We start from the raw sequence: 21,465 nt of genomic DNA, 5'->3' as shown, positions 1-21,465 counted from the left end.
TATATCCTAATTCTTGATTTATGTACTTATTTATTAATAGATCTATTCTGTGTCTGTGCCTCAACTGTTCACTGCCTTTAACAGAAAGTAATAAATCCTACTTCTTTTAACATTATCTGAATTAAAATTTTTTATTAATATTCAGGATAGGTTATGTTTTGTTCAGACTAATATTCAAGTAAAATTGCCAACTCCAGGCCGAGTGTGGTGGCTTATGCCTGTAATCTCAGCACTTTGGGAGGCCGAGGCAGTTGGATCACTTGAGGTCAGGAGTTCGAGACCAGCTTAGCCAACATGGTAAAACCCCCTCTCTACTAAAAATACAAAAATTAGCTGGGCATGGTGGTGCATGCCTGTAATCCCAGCTACTTGGGAGCCTGAGGCAGAGGAATCACTTGAACTGGGGAGGTGGAGGTTGCAGTGAGCCAAGATGGTGCCACTGCACTCCAGCCTGGGTGACACCAAGACTCCCTCTCAAAAATAAATAAATAGAATAAAATTGCCAACTCTTTATGGAATGCAAAACTTGTTAGGTGTTCTTCAAGACCTCTTTAATTTACCAGCAACTGTTCAAAGTAAAATTATTCGTATAAGTAACATTTCTCCAGGAAATGATGTACTCATAGAATGTATTAAGGAGTTGACTTCTTATGAGTGTGAGACTCTGGAATGTAAAGCTTTTATTTTAAAAAAAAATGTATTGAAAATTATTTTTTATCAGTAGTTCTCTGTAGTACTGTGATAACCACTGTGTAAATTAAATGGGTAGTTTCTCATGTTTTATACATTTAATTTTAAAATATAAATACTCCATGGATATTATTTTCCCTTCATAAAATGTCAAGAGGAATAATGGCATTATAGCTTCATTAAGAGTAGAAGGAATCTTAAGTGTCTTAGTTCTTTTTTTTCTATTAGAATTAGATTAAGTCTAAACTAATTGATAAATAGCTGTTTTGTTTTTGGAAAATAACATAATGATAATAAAGTAGTTTTATGTTGTTTTAGAATTGTAATTAAGAAAAACACCATTTTAAAAATTATGTTTTTGTTTAATAATAAAATATTACATGCTTTATGGGATAAGTAATAGAATTGCTTTCGTATTTGTTTAAAATATTAATGCTGACAGATTTTTACAAAATGTGTTATGGTTGAATTTTTTTTTTTTTTTTTTTACTATTAAAGATTCATGATGAGATTTCGGTGTCAAGCATGGATGCTTCTAGACAACTAATGTTGAATGAAGAACAGTTGGAAGATATGAGGCAGGAACTTGTACGACAATACCAAGAACATCAACAGGCAACAGAATTGTTAAGGCAAGCACATATGCGACAAATGGAGAGACAGCGAGAAGACCAGGAACAGCTACAAGAAGAGATTAAGAGACTTAATAGACAATTAGCCCAGGTAAGGGTCTTGTAGTCCCCTTTCTCTCCCCAGTTATTTTTTTTTTCCAAACACCATCTTGAACCAGATCCCCAATTAAAACAACAGTATTTTTTATGTAGCCATATTTTTTTTTTTTTTTTTTTGCTGAAATCTGAATAAACTACATATATTTAGCATCAGGAACACACTCTATACTAAGACAGCAGCTCTAGATCTTGTTAGGGACACCTATCTCAACCTTGGAGTGGGCGTTGTCTTTTCTGTCATTTTATTTAACTCCTTTTTCAAGCACTGGAAAAGTGGCTACACGGTTTTGTTTTTTTCTTTTAAATCATTTCATTAGCCATATATAGCAAACTCACTTTGACATTTTGGAAATAACATTGCGCTGAGGTGCTCCATTATGCAGTTACTATCGTTCAGTTTTACTATCTTCATTTATAGTTTTGTGAGTCCACCAATTAGCATCTTGAAGGTTTACCTTTATCTGTCTTTAATCCATCTTTTTAATCATGAATGGAAATCGGAAGTAGTATGCTTCTGGAACTCTTTCCAGGGAAACATCTCTTCTTGATTTGAGAAATGCAAATTTATTTAACATTCTTATCCCTTTCTTGACTAAATTTAAATACTTCTTGGTATTTGGGAGCTGGATTCTTGTCAACTGCTGTATAAAATATACTCACAAAACCATTGCAGAAAAGCAAGAGATATTTATTTAGAAGTTCTTATGAAAACAAATTTATTGAATTTAATTTTGAAAACTGAAGCTAAAAAGAGATAATAAATATCTAGAGATAACTATTAACAGTATTCTTTCAAACATAAAATAATAGGATAATTGGGAGCTGAGCATAAAACATTATTTGGAAAAATTAACTTTGCTTTTCTTCATTGCATTTTGTGAATTCAAACTTCTTAATTTTCAATGCAAAATTGACAAAAAATAATTGAACTGCACAAATTCCTGAATATATAGACTTAATTGGCTTTTAAAAAATATTTTAACCATCCTGGCTAACACGGTGAAACCCCGTCTCTACTAAAAATACAAAAAATTAGCCAGGCGTGTTGGCGGGCGCCTGTAGTCCCAGCTACTCGGGAGGCTGAGGCAGGAGAATGGCATGAACCCGGAGGCAGAGCTTGCAGTGAGCCGAGATGGTGCCACTGCACTCCAGCCTGGGGGACAGAGAAAGACTCCGTCTCAAAAAAAAAAAAAATATATTTTAAATTTTGCATTGATCTTTGTATATACTTTTAACCCCTTATGATGGAATATGAATCATAAGTAGAACCAGGGCCTGTTGGTCCTGGGGGTTAAAAGAAATCTGCTTAATATATCTGCCCTTTTTCTCTATCGCAAACAGTATTCTTTCATGACCTTTTTTCTTATTTAGAGATCCTCCATAGATAATGAAAACCTGGTTTCAGAGAGAGAGAGGGTGCTTTTAGAGGAGCTGGAAGCACTAAAGCAGCTGTCTTTAGCTGGAAGAGAGAAGCTGTGTTGTGAGCTGCGCAACAGCAGTACGCAAACACAGGTAGTATGGACTTTGCCCCACCTAGGAGCAATGGATCACCAATTCAGTAGGATTTGTTTGTCTTTGTTGTTGGTATGAGATGTATTATTTTATAGGTACTGAGCTTTAACATATTTGTGACTGCATATGTGTAAGGTAGGTGGAGTCAAAATGCCTTACATTTCACTTAAGGTAATTTGAATCTGACATTCTGTTAACAGCAAGTATTGTTTCACCAAAGAGAACCTAACAAACTTTATTGTTGCACTACAGCATGCGTAATTTGAACCCATTAAAATTTTTTATTGTGTACGAGAATGTTTTATCCTTTTGATAACACTAATCTCAAGTATAGTTAAATATTATACCAAACAGTATCAATTTTGTGCACAGAGGTTTCTATTTTATCTCATACCAATATAGAAGAATGACATGCTCTTTCCAAGATGACAGGTTTTCTTTCTGTCTTCTCCTCTCTTCCTTTACACAAACTTAAACAGAATGGAAATGAAAACCAAGGAGAAGTTGAAGAACAGACATATAAAGAAAAGGAATTAGACAGAAAACCTGAAGATGTGCCTCCTGAGATTTTGTCTAATGAAAGGTATACAAAATGTGTACTTTTTCAGTGCAAAGTAAATGAAAATGGTTGTTTCAATGTAATAGACTTTGTGCTTATTTTTATCTTGTACATTGATGCTTTGTCTTAAAAATCATCATACTCTCTGTGTATGAAACACGTCCATGTATGTGTAGTATGTAAAGGATTTTCAGTTTTTCATCATTAAATAGATAACACTTAAAAAAAATCTTTTCTATATAAATTTTGATTGGATATTAATCACATACTTAACTGTTAATTACCTGATGTTAGCAAAACTTTTCCTTACTTTGATTTTGTAGAGGTTAATATAAAAATGTAAAATATTAAGTGAGAATAGTTATCCTACGTTAGTATTAAAGACTTTTAAGCACAATATTTTAAACTTTGTTTTGTTCAAATGAAAATAATTTCTTTAATTTTAAATTAAAACTAATATTTACTTCTTAATTTCCTCCTTTTCCAATTTCTGTGACTGTCAACCCTCTTGTGTTCTCCTAACCTCCTTCCTCAGCTTGCATGGAGGAATTTGGCCCCTAAGATTTTGGCTTCCCCATTGGATCATCAGTATGGAATGCAGTCAGTATGGAACTCAAACAAGAAAGACTGTGTATGAAAATTAGAGTTACCATGGCAATATAAAATAAACACTTTGTTTATTTTATATTATTTATCTCTAATTGGTAAATTTTGAAAACTATGCAGTACTTAATTTTTAGGAATTTTTATAGTAAGTGCCAATTAAATGAGTATTCTTTTTTTTAAACCATGATATTAATTTTAATCATTTCTCTTAAGTAGAAATATTTTCACATTATTCTAGTCCTGGGGTTTGGGGCTTAAACAAAACCTCAGAACAAGTTAAGGAAATAAAACCCTTGGCTTCCTACTAAATTAGTTTAGTTTTATTTTTAGTATTCTTGATTATATAAGCAGAGAACTTGATCTAGGTGCAAAAATAGAACTGTCTCTTTCACTTGACAAATACTAACGGAAAACTTCTCCATTTATTATCTTGTCTTAAAATAGATATGTCATGTGCCTGTGAAACAGGTATCCTTTAGCCTGATTTTTGGCAAGCTCCTACGGTGTGAAGCTAAAAGATAAAACTGTCTTAAGGCAGAAGACCTTTACCATGAAAATCTTTTATTTTGTCTGCATGTAGAAAGTGTGCCTTTGTTGAACTGAGTTGCTAGGACAAGAAAGTTGTTTAATTTTTAAGAAAATTAATCAGGCAATCTTCTGAATCACCATTTATGGAAGTACCTTTCTTTGCGTGCTAGAATGTTCATGTTAAGCAAAAAAGAGAGTGTACAAAAACAGTTTGTTCAGGGTGATCTCATTTTTGTTTTTAAAATATGTGTATATTTATAAGAGAAGCAGGAGGAAAAGTAGAAATACAGGCATTAAAATTGTAATAGTGATTGCTGAGGTTTTTTGGTGAGTGGTTAGCAGTATTTTCCAAATTTTTTTAAATAAGGATTACTTTTTAAAAAGAGAGACACACCAAATTCATTCTATTTAGTTGAAAACAGGTTTCTTCTACTGACTTAAATGAGTGTGGTGAGTGTAACTTGAGAAATTTCTGTCTCTGGAGCAGATGTAATAAAAACGGCCTATGATCCTCCCTCTGGTGTTGACAGATAGTGGAATTTCATTACAGACCTTTTTAAAAACAGATCTCTGCCTAACTATTACTTTTTGTAATTTAAACATTCAGCTCATTACCATTAACTTGTACAGATACTACCACATAATTTTTTCTGGTGTGATTTTAAAATTATGTTTTAAAATATGTTTTTATGTTTAACATATAGAAAGATTAAATGTACAAAATACATATGTATAACCATGGGCAGCAAGCTCAATAACTTGCATATGCTTTGGCACTACCATACTTTTTAAAACTTAAATTTTGTCTCCCAAAATTTTCTCTTAACCTAGTTACTAGCTTAAGACTTTAGTTATTTTTTTCAAGTCAATTAAATACTGTACATTTTAAAAAATGGTATGATTAAGCTAACTGGCCAAAATTTTTCAGACAAAAACAAATCATTTTATAATATAGTTACAAATAAAAAACAAGAAGCGCTTTATTGTTGATGCTATTGGGTATTATTTTAATAAAATGGATCATCTGTTATTTTTCAAATCAAATATTTTGCAGTGTACTTTTTAGTGGACATAAGCAAAGTGTTTGCTTCAAAAATATTAAACATTTTAATCAATGCTTCTTTATCTATACAGGTATGCACTCCAGAAAGCTAATAATAGACTTTTGAAGATCCTCTTAGAAGTTGTAAAGACAACAGCAGCTGTTGAAGAAACGATTGGTCGCCATGTCCTTGGGATTCTAGATAGATCTGGTAAAAGCCAGTCATCTGCCAGCCTAATTTGGAGGTCAGAAGCAGAGGCATCTGTAAAGTCATGTGTCCATGAGGAACATACAAGAGGTACTAGTTTTCTATGTTGTGGAAACAATCATTTCAACAAATCTTGCTGAGTTCAAGGCATTTTGCCATGTGTTGAAAATATAGAAGAGAAAATAAGTATTTTCCAGCAAATGGACCTTCAAACAGAAATACATTAGAGCAACTCTTCTCAAACACCATTATTGTATAGCATTTGCCAAGTGGGTATCATAGAGTTGTCATTATATTTACCCAGGGTTGCCACAGTGCCTACATAAACCAGAATGCTGTTACATTTCTCCACTGATAAAATTTATACATCAGCACTCAGGACTCTTACCAGTATCTGTGAGGTATGGATGACATCCTGAAACCATCCTATAGATTAAGGAAAGATTAGAAATAAAGACTTTTTAGGAACCCAGCACCGGTTTCACGTACCTGTTGAAATGGTTAGAAGAAAGTCTTGATAAGAAACCCAAGATTTGGTCTTATCTTTGGACTGTCCTCTGCTAGATTCTTTCTTCCTTTTGAAAAAGTGAGTTGAAATATTACACAATGTATATGGATCAAGACATTAGGTCCTGATATGCCAGAGCTGTCTTCGTAACTCTGTCTTCCTTCAGCTGTGTGGATTCGGCTCTTCTTTCCGTTTCTTTCTTTTTTTTTTTTTTTTTTTTGAGACAAAGTCTCGCTGTGTCTCCCAGGCTGGAGTGCAGTGGCGCAGTCTAGGCTCACTGCAACTTCTGCCTCCCGGGTTCAAGCAATTCTCCTGCCTCAACCTCTCAAGTAGCTGGGACTACAGGTGCATGCCACCACACCCAGCTAATTTTTGTATTTTTAGTAGAGACAGGATTTTACTATATTAGCCAGGCTGGTCTTGAATTCCTGACCTCAGGTGATCTCCCCAGCTTCGCCTCCCAAAGTGCTGGGATTACAGGCGTGAGCCACCACGCCTGGCCTCTTCTTTCTATTTCTTCCCATCATATTGCTGAACTCCGTTGTCTCTTGTTTTTTCAATTTCTTTTTCCTTGCAGGAGAGGGAAATGAGGAAATCAAAAGGGGGGAAAAGTTTTGTGAGATGGAGGAACATAGGATCTGGACTCCTGGCTTAGAAGATCAAGCCCGCAGTTCACTACCATTCCACACTCAAGCACTTCTCCCATAGAGGCAGACCTAAAATGCCAGTTTTTGTAATTTTTGAGAGCATTCTGTTTGTTAAATTTCATGTGGAGAAATGAGAAGAAATTATCCCATTTATGGCAGGTTTGCCTAATTATAAGTTGGCCAGTAGTGTGTTTCTAAGTACAGAGAAAAGCTTGATTTGCAATTGCAAATAAAACTGATTTTTAAACACCTCAGCTGAGTTCAAAGATAGTTTTAAAAATTGCTTTTAGTAAATTAAGAGCTGAAATAATACTGAATTTTAAACCTTGCTTTCAAATTCACTCTTTTCAAACTTGGTAGAAGGATTTTTAAAATTAACTTCACTCTTGGTTAAGCTCTCAGTCACGGCTATTTTATTTCTGCATATGGATCTTTATAGAGAAGAATTAGGTAACATTTTCTTGGTCTGGTAGAAGTGTTTATCAAATCATGCTTTTTAAAAAACAATTATTTCACAAGCTTGTTTCACTTAACCATTTAGGGAGGGATTTTGCTGTTCTACTGGTAAGACCTAGACCAGGTTGACTGCCATATTCAGAAGACACTCTGAGAATGTTCTGTGCATTACAGATGTATTTCGTGCTTTTGTTGTTGTTGGCACTTCTCTTAGATACTTCTCAACATGGCTGCCAAAGTATTCAGCAGACAAAATACCTTGAAAGACAGTGAACTTACTTCCAGAGCACTGTCTCCATAAAAAGGAATAAATTGATAATTTAACTCAAGCACAGAGGATTATATTTGTGTTCATTTTCCATGAGAAAGCAGACCTAAAAAGACTTCTGATCCACTAGCCTATTTTCTTGCATAAGTGTATCTAAATCTTCCAACACAGATGAAATATGTATATCCTATTTTAAGATACAGTAATGGTTTTCTTTTTTTTTTTTTCCTTTTGAGTCTTACTCTGTCGCGTAGGCTGGGGAGCAGTGGCGCAATCTCTGCTCACTGCAACCTCCACCTCCCGAGTTCAAGCGATTCTCCTGCCGCAGCCTCCCAAGCAGCTGGGACTACAGGTGTCTGCCACCATGCCTGGCTAACATTTTTGTATTTTTAGTAGAGACAGGGTTTCACTATGTTAGCCAGGCTGGTTTCGAACTCCTGACCTCAAGTGATCCACCAGCCTTGGCCTCCTAAAGTGCTAGAATTACAGGCGTAAGCCACTGCGACTGACCATAGTTTTCATTTATAAGCAATTTTATGAGTTTAATTCTACAGACATTTACTGAGCTATTTCTCTATGCTCTCAGCTTTACAGCAATTCACAGTCTAATGAAGAAGTCATTGCTATTCTGATTCAAAGCAAAATAGAGTCATAATACTTAATATTTTGCCTAAAACCACTACGTATATTTGAATCAACTAATAAACCCTTTAAAATTTTAGTTATTTAACTGTTGACCGATTCTGAGAATAATAGTGAGATAAGAGAAAAAGCTAAATCCACAGTTAAGAAATATAGCATATAGAATATTGTAGCAGAGATAATTTTGCTAGGATTAGTATCATTGGTTATATTTACTTTCCATTTAGTTAACTCCATCTTACTGTTTTTATGTTTAGCAGCGGTGTGATCGTCTTACTAACAAAATTGGAGCAACCACTAATATTACTGGGGGACACTTAATGGATCCATCTTGCATCTTTAAGGATATATTGAGTTAATAGAATTTATAATTTAAAATTTTTAATTTTTATGTAAACTTGAAAGAAAATACTGGCTTTAAAATATTAACACTGTGTTCCATGTGTAAGAATTTTTTCTGACATTCCTTCATAAATATAATGGAAGCATTATTTTTAAAAATGAAATAAACTTTTGACAGATTTATGTTTTTTAGTGTAACAAAAAAATTAAATCAGTCTAATTGCAAAGCAACTTTTGCTTTTCAGTTTTCATATATGACTTTTTGTTTTAACACTTGTGATGTATTTTCAGCCTTCAGGTCTGAACTTGTTTCAATTTTAAACATGTATGGACTTGTTAACACTCAAAAAGTAAAGAATAAAGTTGCTAATATTTGCTTCCTCATAAGAGTAACCTAGTTTATGAAACTGAAGGGAAAATTTGAGCTAACATAAAATTACTTAAACCTGAATGAATATTAGATCAGTTCATAAAAGTGAATTCCCCAGGTTATGTTAAAAAAAAAATTTCCTTTAGGTCTTCACTGTGATGATTCAGTGGTTTTATGCTCACCTCTCCCATAGGCCAGGGATGGAATCTTGTTTGCTGCTGCCTCCTTTTGGAGAAATGCGATCTTACAGAAGGAATGCTCTAGGGGCTGAGAGTCATGGCTCATGCCTGTAATCCCAACACTTTGGGAGGCCAAGGCGGGCAGATCACCTGAAGTCAGGAGTTCAAGACCAGCCTGGCCAACATGGTGAAACCCCGTCTCTACTAAAAATATGAAAATTAGCCAGGTGTGGTGGCGCATACCTGTAATGCCAGCTATTCGTGAGGCTGAGGCAGGAGAATGCTTGAACCTGGGAGGTGGAGGTTGCAGTAAGCCGAGATCCCACCACTGCACTAATCAGAAGGCTTTTTTTTTTTTTCTAGCCCACCGTGATATTGGGCAAACCTCTTAAGTCTCCCAGGGCTTCAGTACAGTTTTCTCAACTGTCAGATACCAGGGTCAGACTAAAGCCTAGTGGTTTCCACTGGAGCCATAGAGATTCAGAGAGCCTTTGGGGCAGAGAAGGCTTTATCATATTGCCTATCTTGCTTTAACCTGAGAAGTTTATCGTTATCTGTCAGGGAATGAACATGTTATAATCCATAAAGTTAATAACTAAAGGACTTGAATAATCATCATTTACTATGTTTTAAGACATAAATCCAAGAGGTTCACCAATTTGAAATGATTATATTTACCAAACTGGACATTCTAAGATTATTATTGGCATCTTGTGAAGTTCCCCTGCTAATCTATATTATCCTCTGAATTTTTCCCTCCAAAACTAGTTATTAAAAATAAAGTTTAGGGGCGGGCACAGTGGCTCACGCCTGTAATCCCAGCACTTTGGGAGGCTGAGGCGGGTGGATCATGAGGTCAGGAGATCGAGACCGTCCTGGCTAACATAGTGAAACCCCATCTCTACTAAAAATACAAAAAATTAGCCAGGCATGGTGGTGGGTGCCTATAGTCCCAGCTACTTGGGAGGCTAAGGCAGGAGAATGACGTGAACCCCGGAGGCGCAGCTTGCAGTGAGCGGAGATCCAGCTACTGCACTCCAGCCTGGGTGACAGAGTGAGACTCCGTCTCAAAAAATAAAAATAAATAAATAAATAAATAAAGCTTAAGCTTGATGTCTTTCTCATATTTCTATTTTATAGGATTTTTTTAAATTCGGTTTTTTCTTGGAACATAGATTATTTCAGATTGTTTATACCTTCAAAATGTTATTAAGAAAATACCTTAAGCTAGTTGACGTCTTCACCTTTTCTAGGTACTTTAATGTCTATTTTTAAAAATTAGCCATTTGGCTTTAAAAAGCCAGAGGCCTTTTATAAGTCACTTTCACGCACCCTCTGTATTTTGTGCTTGAGATTTGCTCCCATCTAATACACCATACCTTCAGTCTTTTCTTCATGTTGATTCCTTCTCTATAGCCCAAAACATTAGACTATCTTCATACTGCCTTAAAAATTTAAGAAGTGTTGAATTTTCTCACCTTTGTTCCCTGCTCAAGGTAAATTTCAGCAAACTTTTTTTTATTTTTTTTTTTTTGAGACGGAGTTTCGCTCTATCGCCCAGGCGGGAGTGCAGTGGTACAATCTTGGCTTACTGCAACCTCCACCTCCTGGGTTCCAGTGATTCTCCTGCCTCAGCCTCCCAAGTAGCTGGGACTACAGGCACGTGCCACCATGCCCGGCTAATTTTTGTGTTTTTGTAATTTTTTTTTGTATTTTTGTATTTTTTAGTAGAGATGGAGTTTCACCATATTGGCCAGGCTGGTCTTGAACTCCTGACCTCGTGATCCGCCTGCCTCGGCCTCCCAAAGTGCTGGGATTACAGGCATGAGCCACCGTGCCCAGCTGATTTGACAACTGGGAGGTCAGTGTTGTCCTCTGAGAGAGCAGCTTTGGTACTGCAGGAATAGAAATCAAGGCTGGTAAACACAGGAGTCTCCATAGCATCTTCCCAGTCGTTGTCTTGTTTGTTTTTCTAGACAAATAACATTACTAAAGTGTCTTGAAGCCGTCTCTTTTTGTCTGCTGGAACATCTCTCTCCTGCCTCTCTCTCATATTTTTTAACACAGGTTCTTTTGTTAGATTGTGATACACAGAGGCTTCAACTTTGTCTTCCTTCTCTCACTAAATATTACTCCTAGGACAAATGTATCTACTTCAAGGTTTCAACTCTCACCTTTCTACAAGTAACTCCTAAGTCATTGCAGACCCAAAATTCCAACAGTTGACTCATTCACAAATCCTATTAACACTTAAGACTAATCATTTTTCATCCCTACTCTGTATACTTTTTCCTGATTTTTTAGTATTTTTCTTAATGATTTCTCTGTCACCCAAGAATTATCTCAGCTGGAAGCCCAGACTCATCTTATGCATATCTTCTTTCCTTGTCTTCTTCTACATTGTCTTCTCCAACCTGTGCTCTTTCTCAATTTTTTCTCCTTTAACTTACCTCTGCATTGCTACAATTTGCTTCCTGATTCACATATTTGATATTATCTTCTTGTTCAACATATGATTTACTCTTTCCATTTGTTTATAGCAAAACCCCTAAGGTTCCTATAAAGTTTATGACCATTTACAACTTGAATCCAGCTTACTTTCCAGCTACCTTCTTTTAGCTCTCTCACCTACCTCACCACTACTTCTCCATGTCCCTTTGCCCTAAAAAGCCTAGCGTTCCCATCATATCACACCGTTCCTTTGCCTCACATTTCTGTACCCATGAGAAAGAAAATGTTACTAGAATGCATTTAATTTCTCACATAAAGACGCTATAAATTCCAAGATTATCTTGCACTTCTAAATATTTTCAAGGCATTCAATTTTGAGCACATGGAGTAATATAAATAAGTACCAGTGTAGCTGATGTGTTTTTTACTTTGGGGAATAAAAATACAAAGTGAAAGTTGTATTTACTGTTACCTTAAGAATTAGATAAACCTGTATATAATGGCAAACATTTAAAATCATGCCCTAAAATGCAGTTTTGGGCTCTACAGCCAGTGACTTACAAAGAGGACATGTTTAGTGAATATGGAATTGTGCTGAATTCAGATCTTGCGTCTGAAGCTGTATCTGATGTCATTACTACATAGATTAAGAAAACTCAATATGGCACCAGCTACTTTAGCAAGACAAGTTCTAATAAGCAGCTCGTATTTTGAGTGAATGTGTCAAACTGAATGCTTATTCCAAGCACTTGATACATGAAGATTTCCTCTGCTTTAATTGGTTAACTTTGTACAGTTACTGATAACAAATATGTACTACATGTAATAAAAGAATAGGTAATGCCTCTTCAGGAAACTTCACTGTTGAGTTGTAACATCTGCCACAAATGAGTATTTAATGGCAGTGGTGAACAGCCTGTGCTTTTATTACAGCCTAGAGAAAGTACTTGGAAAGCTTATCTTCTACCCATGCAAACTCATTTTTTTTACATAAGAAATAAGAATAGTGTGGGTAATGTGGATAACAATGTCCAAAGTTAAATTAGACCTGCTCATCAGTCTAATCTTATCCCAGCATTCCTCTTAAAACAGTAGCAAGCAACAAAATGATCTCAGTTCCTTTTATTGTGTAGCCAGAGCAGATGATATTGCCCAGTGTTGGCCCAAAAGTTAGTCATCACCAAACAAATTCAAGCACTTATTTCTATCCTGTACTCCCAATGCAGGCTCAAAAGTCAGTCTGCTCCCAACAAATTCAAGCACTTATTTCTATCCCTCTGTACACTTGAAATGGCCTACTGCACAATGCCTTTCTTTTCTTGTGAGTTTATGTGTTTCCTCATTACATTGTAAAGTCGTCGAGGATTGGAGCCATATCTTGTCACCTATATGTCCCTATTACTTAGCAAACTACACATGGTGGGCATGTAGTAAATTTCTGTTGAAAGGTGTCTTAGAAGTTTTTATCAAAGAAAAAAATACTGAATTACCCAAATGATCAATTTCTGCAAATTCCTATAAGCATAACATTTCTCATTCATTTTTTTATTATTGTACTTTAAGTTTTAGGGTACATGTGCACAATGTACAGGTTTGTTACACATGTATCTATGTGCCATGTTGGTGTGCTGCACCCATTAACTCGTCATTTAGCATTAGGTATATCTCCTCATGCTATCCCTCCCCCTTCTCCCCACCCCACAACAGTCCCCAGAGTGTGATGTTCCCCTTCCTGTGTCCGTGAGTTCTCATTGTTCAATTCCCACCTGTGAGTGAGAACATGCGGTGTTTGGTTTTTTGTCCTTGCAGTAGTTTACTGAGAATGATGATTTCCAGTTTCATCCATGTCCCTACAAAGGACATGAACTCATCATTTTTTATGGCTGCATAGTATTCCATGGTGTATATGTGCCACATTTTCTTAATCCAGTCTATCGTTGTTGGACATTTGGGTTGGTTCCAAGTCTTTGCTGTTGTGAATAGTGCCGCAGTAAACATACGTGTGCATGTGTCTTTATAGCAGCATGATTTATAGTCCTTTGGGTATATACCCAGTAATGGGATGGCTGGGTCAAATGGTATTTCTAGTTCTAGGTCCCTGAGGAATCACCACACTGACTTCCACAATGGTTGAACTAGTTTACAGTCCCACCAACAGTGTAAAAGTGTTCCTATTTCTCCACATCCTCTCCAGCACCTGTTGTTTCCTGACTTTTTAATGATGGCCATTCTAACTGGTGTGAGATGGTATCTCCTTGTGGTTTTGATTTGCATTTCTCTGATGGCCAGTGATGATGAACATTTTTTCATGTGTTTTTTGGCTGCATAAATGTCTTCTTTTGAGAAGTGTCTGTTCATATCCTTCACCCACTTTTTGATGGGGTTGTTTTTTTTCTTGTAAATTTGAGTTCATTGTAGATTCTGGATATTAGCCCTTTGACAGAGGAGTAGGTTGCGAAAATTTTCTCCCATTTTGTAGGTTGCCTGTTCACTCTGATGGTAGTTTCTTTTGCTGTGCAGAAGCTCTTTAGTTTAATTAGATCCCGTTCGTCAATTTTGGCTTTTGTTGCCATTGCTTTTGGTGTTTTAGACATGAAGTCCTTCCCCACGCCTATGTCCTGAATGGTAATGCCTAGGTTTTCTTCTAGGGTTTTAATGGTTTTAGATCTAACATGTAAGTCTTTAATCCATCTTGAATTAATTTTTGTATAAGGTGTAAGGAAGGGATCCAGTTTCAGCTTTCTACATATGGCTAGCCAGTTTTCCCAGCACCATTTATTAAATAGGGAATCCTTTCCCCATTTCTTGTTTTTGTCAGGTTTCTCAAAGATCAGATAGTTGTCGATATGCAGCATTATTTCTGAGGGCTCTGTTCTGTTCCATTGATCTATGTCTGTGTTTTGGTACCAGTACCATGCTGTTTTGGTTACTGTAGCCTTGTAGTACAGTTTGAAGTCAGGTAGCGTGATGCCTCCAGCTTTGTTCTTTTGGCTTAGGATTGACTTGGCGATGCGGGCTCTTTTTTGCTTCCATATGAACTTGAAAGTAGTTTTTTCCAATTCTGTGAAGAAAGTCATTGGTAGCTTGATGGGGATGGCATTGAATCTATAAATGACCTTGGGCAGTATGGCCATTTTCACGATATTGATTCTTCCAACCCGTGAGCATGGAATGTTCTTCCATTTGTTTGTATCCTCTTTTATTTCATTGAGCAGTGGTTTGTAGTTCTCCTTGAAGAGGTCCTTCACATCCCTTGTAAGTTGGATTCCTAGGTATTTTATTCTCTTTGAAACAATTGTGAATGGGAGTTTACTCATGATTTGGCTCTCTGTCTGTTACTGGTGTAAAAGGATGCTTGTGATTTTTGCACGTTGATTTTGTATCCTGAGACTTTGCTGAAGTTGCTTATCAGCTTAAGGAGATTTGGGGCTGAGACAATGGGGTTTTCTAGATATACAATCATGTCATCTGCAAACAGAGACAATTTGACTTCCTCTTTTCCTAATTGAATACCCTTTATTTCTTTCTCCTGCCTGATTGCCCTGGCCAGAACTTCCAACACTGTGTTGAATAGGAGTGGTGAGAGAGGGCATCCTTATCTTGTGCCAGTTTTCAAAGGGAATGCTTCCAGTTTTTGCCCGTTCAGTATGATATTGGCTGTGGGTTTGTCATAGATAGCTCTTATGATTTTGAGATACGTCCCATCAATACCTAATTTATTGAGAGTTTTTAGCATGAAGGGTTGTTGAATTTTGTCAAAGGCCTTTTCTGCATCTATGGAGATAATCATGTGGTTTTTGTCTTTGGTTCTGTTTATATGCTGGATTACATTTATTGATTTGCGTATGTTGAACCAGCCTTGCATCCCAGGGATGAAGCCCACTTGATCATGGTGGATAAACTTTTTGATGTGCTGCTGGATTTGGTTTGTCAGTATTTTATTGAGGATTTTTGCATCAATGTTCATCAAGGATATTGGTCTAAAATTCTCTTTTTTGGTTGTGTCTCTGTCCGGCTTTGGTATCAGGATGATGCTGACCTCATAAAATGAATTAGGGAGGATTCCCTCTTTTTCTATTGATTGGAATAGTTTCAGAAGGAATGGTACCAGTTCCTCCTTGTACCTCTGGTAGAATTCGGCTGTGAATCCATCTGGTCCTGGACTCTTTTTGGTTGGTAAGCTATTACTTATTGCCACAATTTCAGAGCCTGTTATTGGTCTATTCAGAGATTCAACTTCTTCCTGGTTTAGTCTTGGGAGGGTGTATTTGTCAAGGAATTTATCCATTTCTTCTAGATTTTCTAGTTTATTTGCATTAGAGGTGTTTGTAGTATTCTTTGATGGTAGATTGTATATCTGTGGGATTGGTGGTGATATCCCCTTTGTCATTTTTTATTGCATCTATTTGATTCTTCTCTCTTTTCTTCTTTATTAGTCTTGCTAATGGTCTATCAATTTTGTTGATCTTTTCAAAAAAAAAAACCAGCTCCTGGATTCATTAATTTTTTGAAGGGTTTTTTGTGTCTCTATTTCCTTCAGTTCTGCTCTGATTTTAGTTATTTCATGCCTTCTGCTAGCTTTTGAATGTGTTTGCTCTTGCTCTTCTAGTTCTTTTAATTGTGATGTTAGGGTGTCAATTTTGGATCTTTCCTGCTTTCTCTTGTGGGCATTTAGTGCTATAAATTTCCCTCTACACACTGCTTTGAATGTGTCCCAGAGATTCTGGTATGTTGTGTCTTTGTTCTCGTTGGCTTCAAAGAACATCTTTATTTCCGCCTTCATTTTGTTATGTATCCAGTAGTCATTCAGGAGCAGGTTGTTCAGTTTCCATGTAGTTGAGCGGTTTTGAGTGAGTTTCTTAATCCTGAATTCTTGTTTGATTGCACTGTGGTCTGAGAGACAGTTTGATATAATTTCTGTTCTTTTCCATTTGCTGAGGAGAGCTTTACTTCCAACTATGTGGTCAATTTTGGAATAGGTGTGGTGTGGTGCTGAAAAAAATGTATATTGTGTTGATTTGGGGTGGAGAGTTCTGTAGATGTCTATTAGGTCCGCTTGGTGCAGAGCTGAGTTCAATTCCTGGGTATCTTTGTTAATTTTCTGTCTCATTGATCTGTCTAATGTTGACAGTGGGGTGTTAAAGTCTCCCATTATTATTGTGTGGGAGTCTAAGTCTCTCTGTAGGTCACTCAGGACTTGCTTTATGAATCTGGGTGCTCCTGTATTGGGTGCATATATATTTAGGATAGTTATTTCTTCTTGTTGAATTGATCCCTTTACCATTATGTAATGGCCTTCTTTTTCTCTTTTGATCTTTGTTGGTTTAAAGTCTGTTTTATCAGAGACTAGGATTGCAACCCCTGCCTTTTTTTGTTTTCCATTTGCTTGGTAGATCTTCCTCCATCCTTTTATTTTGAGCCTATGTGTGTCTCTGCATGTGAGATGGGTTTCCTGAATACAGCACACTGATGGGTCTTGACTCTTTATCCAGTTTGCCAGTCTGTGTCTTTTAATTGGAACATTTAGTCCATTTACATTTAAAGTTAATATTGTTATGTGTGAATTTGATTCTGTCATTATGATGTTAGCTGGTTATTTTGCTCGTTAGTTGATGCAGTTTCTTCCTAGCCTTGATGGTCTTTACAATTTGGCATGATTTTGCAGTATCTGGTACCGGTTGTTCCTTTCCGTGTTTAGTGCTTCCTTCAGGAGCTCTTTTAGGGCAGTCCTGGTGGTGACAAAATCTCTCAGCATTTGCTTGTCTGTAAAGTATTTTATTTCTCCTTCACTTATGAAGCTTAATTTGGCTGGATATGAAATTCTGGATTGAAAATTCTTTTCTTTAAGAATGTTGAATATCGGCCCCCACTCTCTTCTGGCTTGTAGAGTTTCTGCCGAGAGATCAGCTGTTAGTCTGATGGGCTTCCCTTTGTGGGTAACCCGACCTTTCTCTCTGGCTGCTCTTAACATGTTTTCCTTCATTTCAGCTTTGGTGAATCTGACAATTACGTGTCTTGGAGTTGCTCTTCTCGAGGAGTATCTTTGTGGCGTTCTCTGTATTTCCTGAATCTGAATGTTGGCCTGCCTTGCTTGGTTGGGGAAGGTCTCCTGGATAATATCCTGCAGAGTGTTTTCCACCTTGGTTCCATTCTCCCCGTACTTTCAGGTACACCAATCAGACGTAGATTTGGTCTTTTCACATAGTCCCAAATTTCTTGGAGGCTTTGTTCGTTTCTTTTTGTTCTTTTTTCTCTAAACTTCCCTTCTCGCTTCATTTCATTCATTTCATTCATTTCATCTTCCATCACTGATACCCTTTCTTCCAGTTGATCGCATTGGCTCCTGAGGCTTCTGCATTCTTCACATAGTTCTCGAGCCTTGGCTTTCAGCTCCTTTAAGCACTTCTCTGTATTGGTTATTCTAGTTATACATTCATCTAATTCTTTTTCAAAGTTTTTAACTTCTTTGCCTTTGGCTTGAATTTCCTCCTGTAGCTCGGAGTAGTTTGATCGTCTGAAGCCTTCTTCTCTCAACTCGTCAAAGTCATTCTCCGTCTAGCTTTGTTCCGTTGCTGGTGAGGAACTGCGTTCCTTTGGAGGAGGAGAGGCGCTCTGCTTTTTAGAGTTTCCAGTTTTTCTGCTCTGTTTTTTCCCCATCTTTGTGGTTTTATCTCCTTTTGGTCTTTGATGATGGTGATGTACAGATGGGTTTTTGGTGTGGATGTCCTTTCTGTTTGTTAGTTTTCCTTCTACCAGACAGGACCCTCAGCTGCAGGTCTGTTGGAGTTTGCTAGAGGTCCAATCCAGACCCTATTTGCCTGGGTGTCAGCAGCGGTGGCTGCAGAAGAGCAGATTTTCATGAACTGCGAGTGCTGCCGCCTGATCGTTCCTCTGGAAGTTTTGTCTCAGAGGAGTACCCGGCCGTGTGAGATGTCACTCTGCCCCTCCTGGGGGTTGCCTCCCAGTTAGGTTGCTCGGGGGTCAGGGACCCACTTGAGGAGGCAGTCTGCCCGTTCTCAGCTCTCCAGCTGTGTGCTGGGAGAACCACTACTCTCTTCAAAGCTGTCAGACAGGGACATTTAAGCCTGCAGAGGTTACTGCTGTCTTTTTGTTTGTCTGTGCCCTGCCCCCAGAGGTGGAGCCTACAGAGGCAGGCAGGCCTCCTTGAGCTGTGGTGGGCTCCCCCAGTTTGAGCTTCCCGGCTGCTTTGTTTACCTAAGCAAGCCTGGGCAGTGGTGGGCGCCCCTCCCCCAGCCTCGCTGCCACCTTGCAGTTTAATCTCAGACTGCTGTCCTAGCAATCCGTGAGACTCTGTGGGCGTAGGACCCTCCAAGCCAGATGCGGGATATAATCTCCTGGTGTGCCGTTTTTTAAGCCCATCAGAAAAGCGCAGTATTTGGGTGGGAGTGACCCGATTTTCCAGGTGCCATCTGTCACCCCTTTCTTTGACTAGGAAAGGGAACTCCCTGACCCCTTGCCCTTCCGCTTCCTGAGTGAGGCAATGCCTCGCTCTGCTTTGGCTCACGCACGGTGCGCTGCACCCACTGTCCTGCGCCCACTGTCTGGCACTCCCTAGTGAGATGAACCCAGTACCTCAGATGGAAATGCAGAAATCACCCATCTTCTGCATCGCTCACGCTGGGAGCTGTAGACCAGAGCTGTTCCTATTCAGCCATCTTGGCTCCACCCCTCCCCCCCGCCCCCGTTTCTCATTCTTTTGCTTGGTTATTGAATAATATTATATCCTATATTTGCATATTTTATTTGTTTGGTTGCAATATTGTTTTAAAATACCTTACAATTTCCTTGATTTCCAGTTTAGTTTGATGTTGTTTTATAACTTTAAAAAATTATGATTATTATAATTACTTTATGCTTTAAAACACTGTTATTCTAGTTACAGATGAATCCATTCCCTCTTATTCTGGAAGTGATATGCCAAGAAATGACATTAACATGTGGTCAAAAGTAACTGAGGAAGGAACAGAGCTGTCACAACGACTCGTGAGGAGTGGTTTTGCTGGAACTGAAATAGACCCTGAAAATGAAGAACTTATGCTGAACATTAGCTCTCGACTACAAGCAGCAGTTGAAAAACTCCTAGAAGCCATAAGTGAAACTAGCAGTCAGGTAACCTCCTTATATTGCTAATATGTACTGAGTTTGAAGTACAATATACTATCCCACTCTCTCGACTGAGCTAATTTCAATATTTTCATGGATATCTGTTTGGCATTTTCAAAGCTTGAATGCATATGCATCTTAATTATCCCTTTGGTTGTATGAAAGTTGTATAGTAGAAGTGATTCTATACTGAATTCCTACATGATCCTGCTTTTGTTTTGTTTTGGTTTTTGCTTATTTCGGGTATATTAGTATTTAATTTTGTGATTTGTACTTTCATATATGAAAGCAACTGTTAATACTTTTTGTTTCTTAACTGCTATTAAGTACTTTTGACCTGGATCTCAGCCAGTGTTAATGCTGTTGCTACTACTTGATACCATTGTAAATTATGAGCAGTTTAGTTAATGCAACATAGTATTTGTCTTTTGATAAGCAACGTGAAAAATGTTAAATAAATCGGAAGTGGTCAGTGGTTCCAATAGGCTACTTGTTCTTAACAGGCTACTAGAGAGAAACTTCTCCAAAATTTGTTAATGCTGCCAATAGTCAAGCGTGTGGGCTTCCCCTGAAACATTCACTTCCCCAGGCCAAGACCACGGCTCATAGCAGCTGTCTGCTTATGTGACCAGGTAGTGAAGTACAGTAGGAGTCTGACCATGGCATTTTCCAGATTTTTCCCAATTTGTTGAATACTAAATCCACACTGTGTTATTTAGCTTCTTCTGTATTGTGGTAATTTAAATATCACTGAATGGGTCACAAAAGCTTTGTGTAGAGCAGTAACCCTACAGCAGAGACTTCTCAAAGTGCAGCCCATAACCAGCAATATCAGCATCACCTGGTGATGTGTTCAATATATAAATTCTTAGGCCCCACCCAGACCTACTGAAATTGAGGGCCCAGCAACCTGTGTTTTTAATAAGTCCTTTATATGATTCTGGTTCACACTAAAGTTTGAGAACCACTAATCTGTGGATTATTAGTATAATGTTCACATTGTTCTCTGGCTTAATTTTGAAGCACTCTACTAACATCTTTTATATAAAATGTTAAACTAGTTGTTGGCATTAGGTATAAAAAGTTATAAAAATGGAGGTATTTCTTAAGTGAATAATATTTTTCAGCATTGGGAGTAGGCGTTTTTAAAAACTTTCTTTTAAATGAATTCAAATCTTCCATGGATAGATGTTTAAAGCCATTAGTTTCTTCAGAATAGTCTTATTAATTAATAACTAAAACTATCTTGAACCTGGATGAATATTTTTAACAGATTGACACAGAATAATGTGTGATATCTTTGTGAAATAACTTATATTCCACTTTCCTCTTCAACGTGTCATTATTTGGTCCTACTTTGTAATAGTATACTTCCCTTTAACCTTCATTTTTTTTTCACTTATTATAACAAAATGTAAAACAGCTGGGAGGCATGCTGTACTATCTTTGCGTTTTCAGTGAAAGAGAAATTCAGGAAAATAGCTTTGTACAGGATACTCTGAGACCAGAGAAGAGAGCAGCATCTGACATATTAGAGTATGGTGGGGACCAAGTAAAGTTTACTATAGGACTTGATGCTTAAGATGCTTAAGATGAGTCATT

At 37.3% G+C, this 21,465-nt stretch overlaps 1 protein-coding gene across 2 annotated transcripts in view; it reads left to right on the top strand.

The window, feature by feature from the left end:
• The window catches only part of AKAP9 (A-kinase anchoring protein 9), a 169,940-nt gene that overhangs the window by 92,003 nt on the left and 56,472 nt on the right, over positions 1 to 21,465 (top strand). The window contains exons 18-23 of one of the 2 annotated variants that reach the window (XM_032761105.2): positions 1,189 to 1,413; positions 2,793 to 2,933; positions 3,413 to 3,516; positions 4,028 to 4,123; positions 5,761 to 5,966; positions 19,637 to 19,869. In XM_032761105.2, the coding sequence (XP_032616996.1) occupies positions 1,189 to 1,413; positions 2,793 to 2,933; positions 3,413 to 3,516; positions 4,028 to 4,123; positions 5,761 to 5,966; positions 19,637 to 19,869 (1,005 nt within the window). The remainder of the gene's footprint in view (positions 1 to 1,188; positions 1,414 to 2,792; positions 2,934 to 3,412; positions 3,517 to 4,027; positions 4,124 to 5,760; positions 5,967 to 19,636; positions 19,870 to 21,465) is intronic. The other variant, XM_032761106.2, reaches the window with a different exon arrangement.

The sequence above is a fragment of the Hylobates moloch genome, unplaced genomic scaffold (assembly GCF_009828535.3).
Source record: "Hylobates moloch isolate HMO894 unplaced genomic scaffold, HMol_V3 SCAFFOLD_1, whole genome shotgun sequence".
Classification (NCBI taxonomy): Eukaryota; Metazoa; Chordata; class Mammalia; order Primates; family Hylobatidae; genus Hylobates; species Hylobates moloch.
Note: the sequence above shows the minus strand (reverse complement) of the source record. Positions and strands in the feature narration are given on the sequence as shown.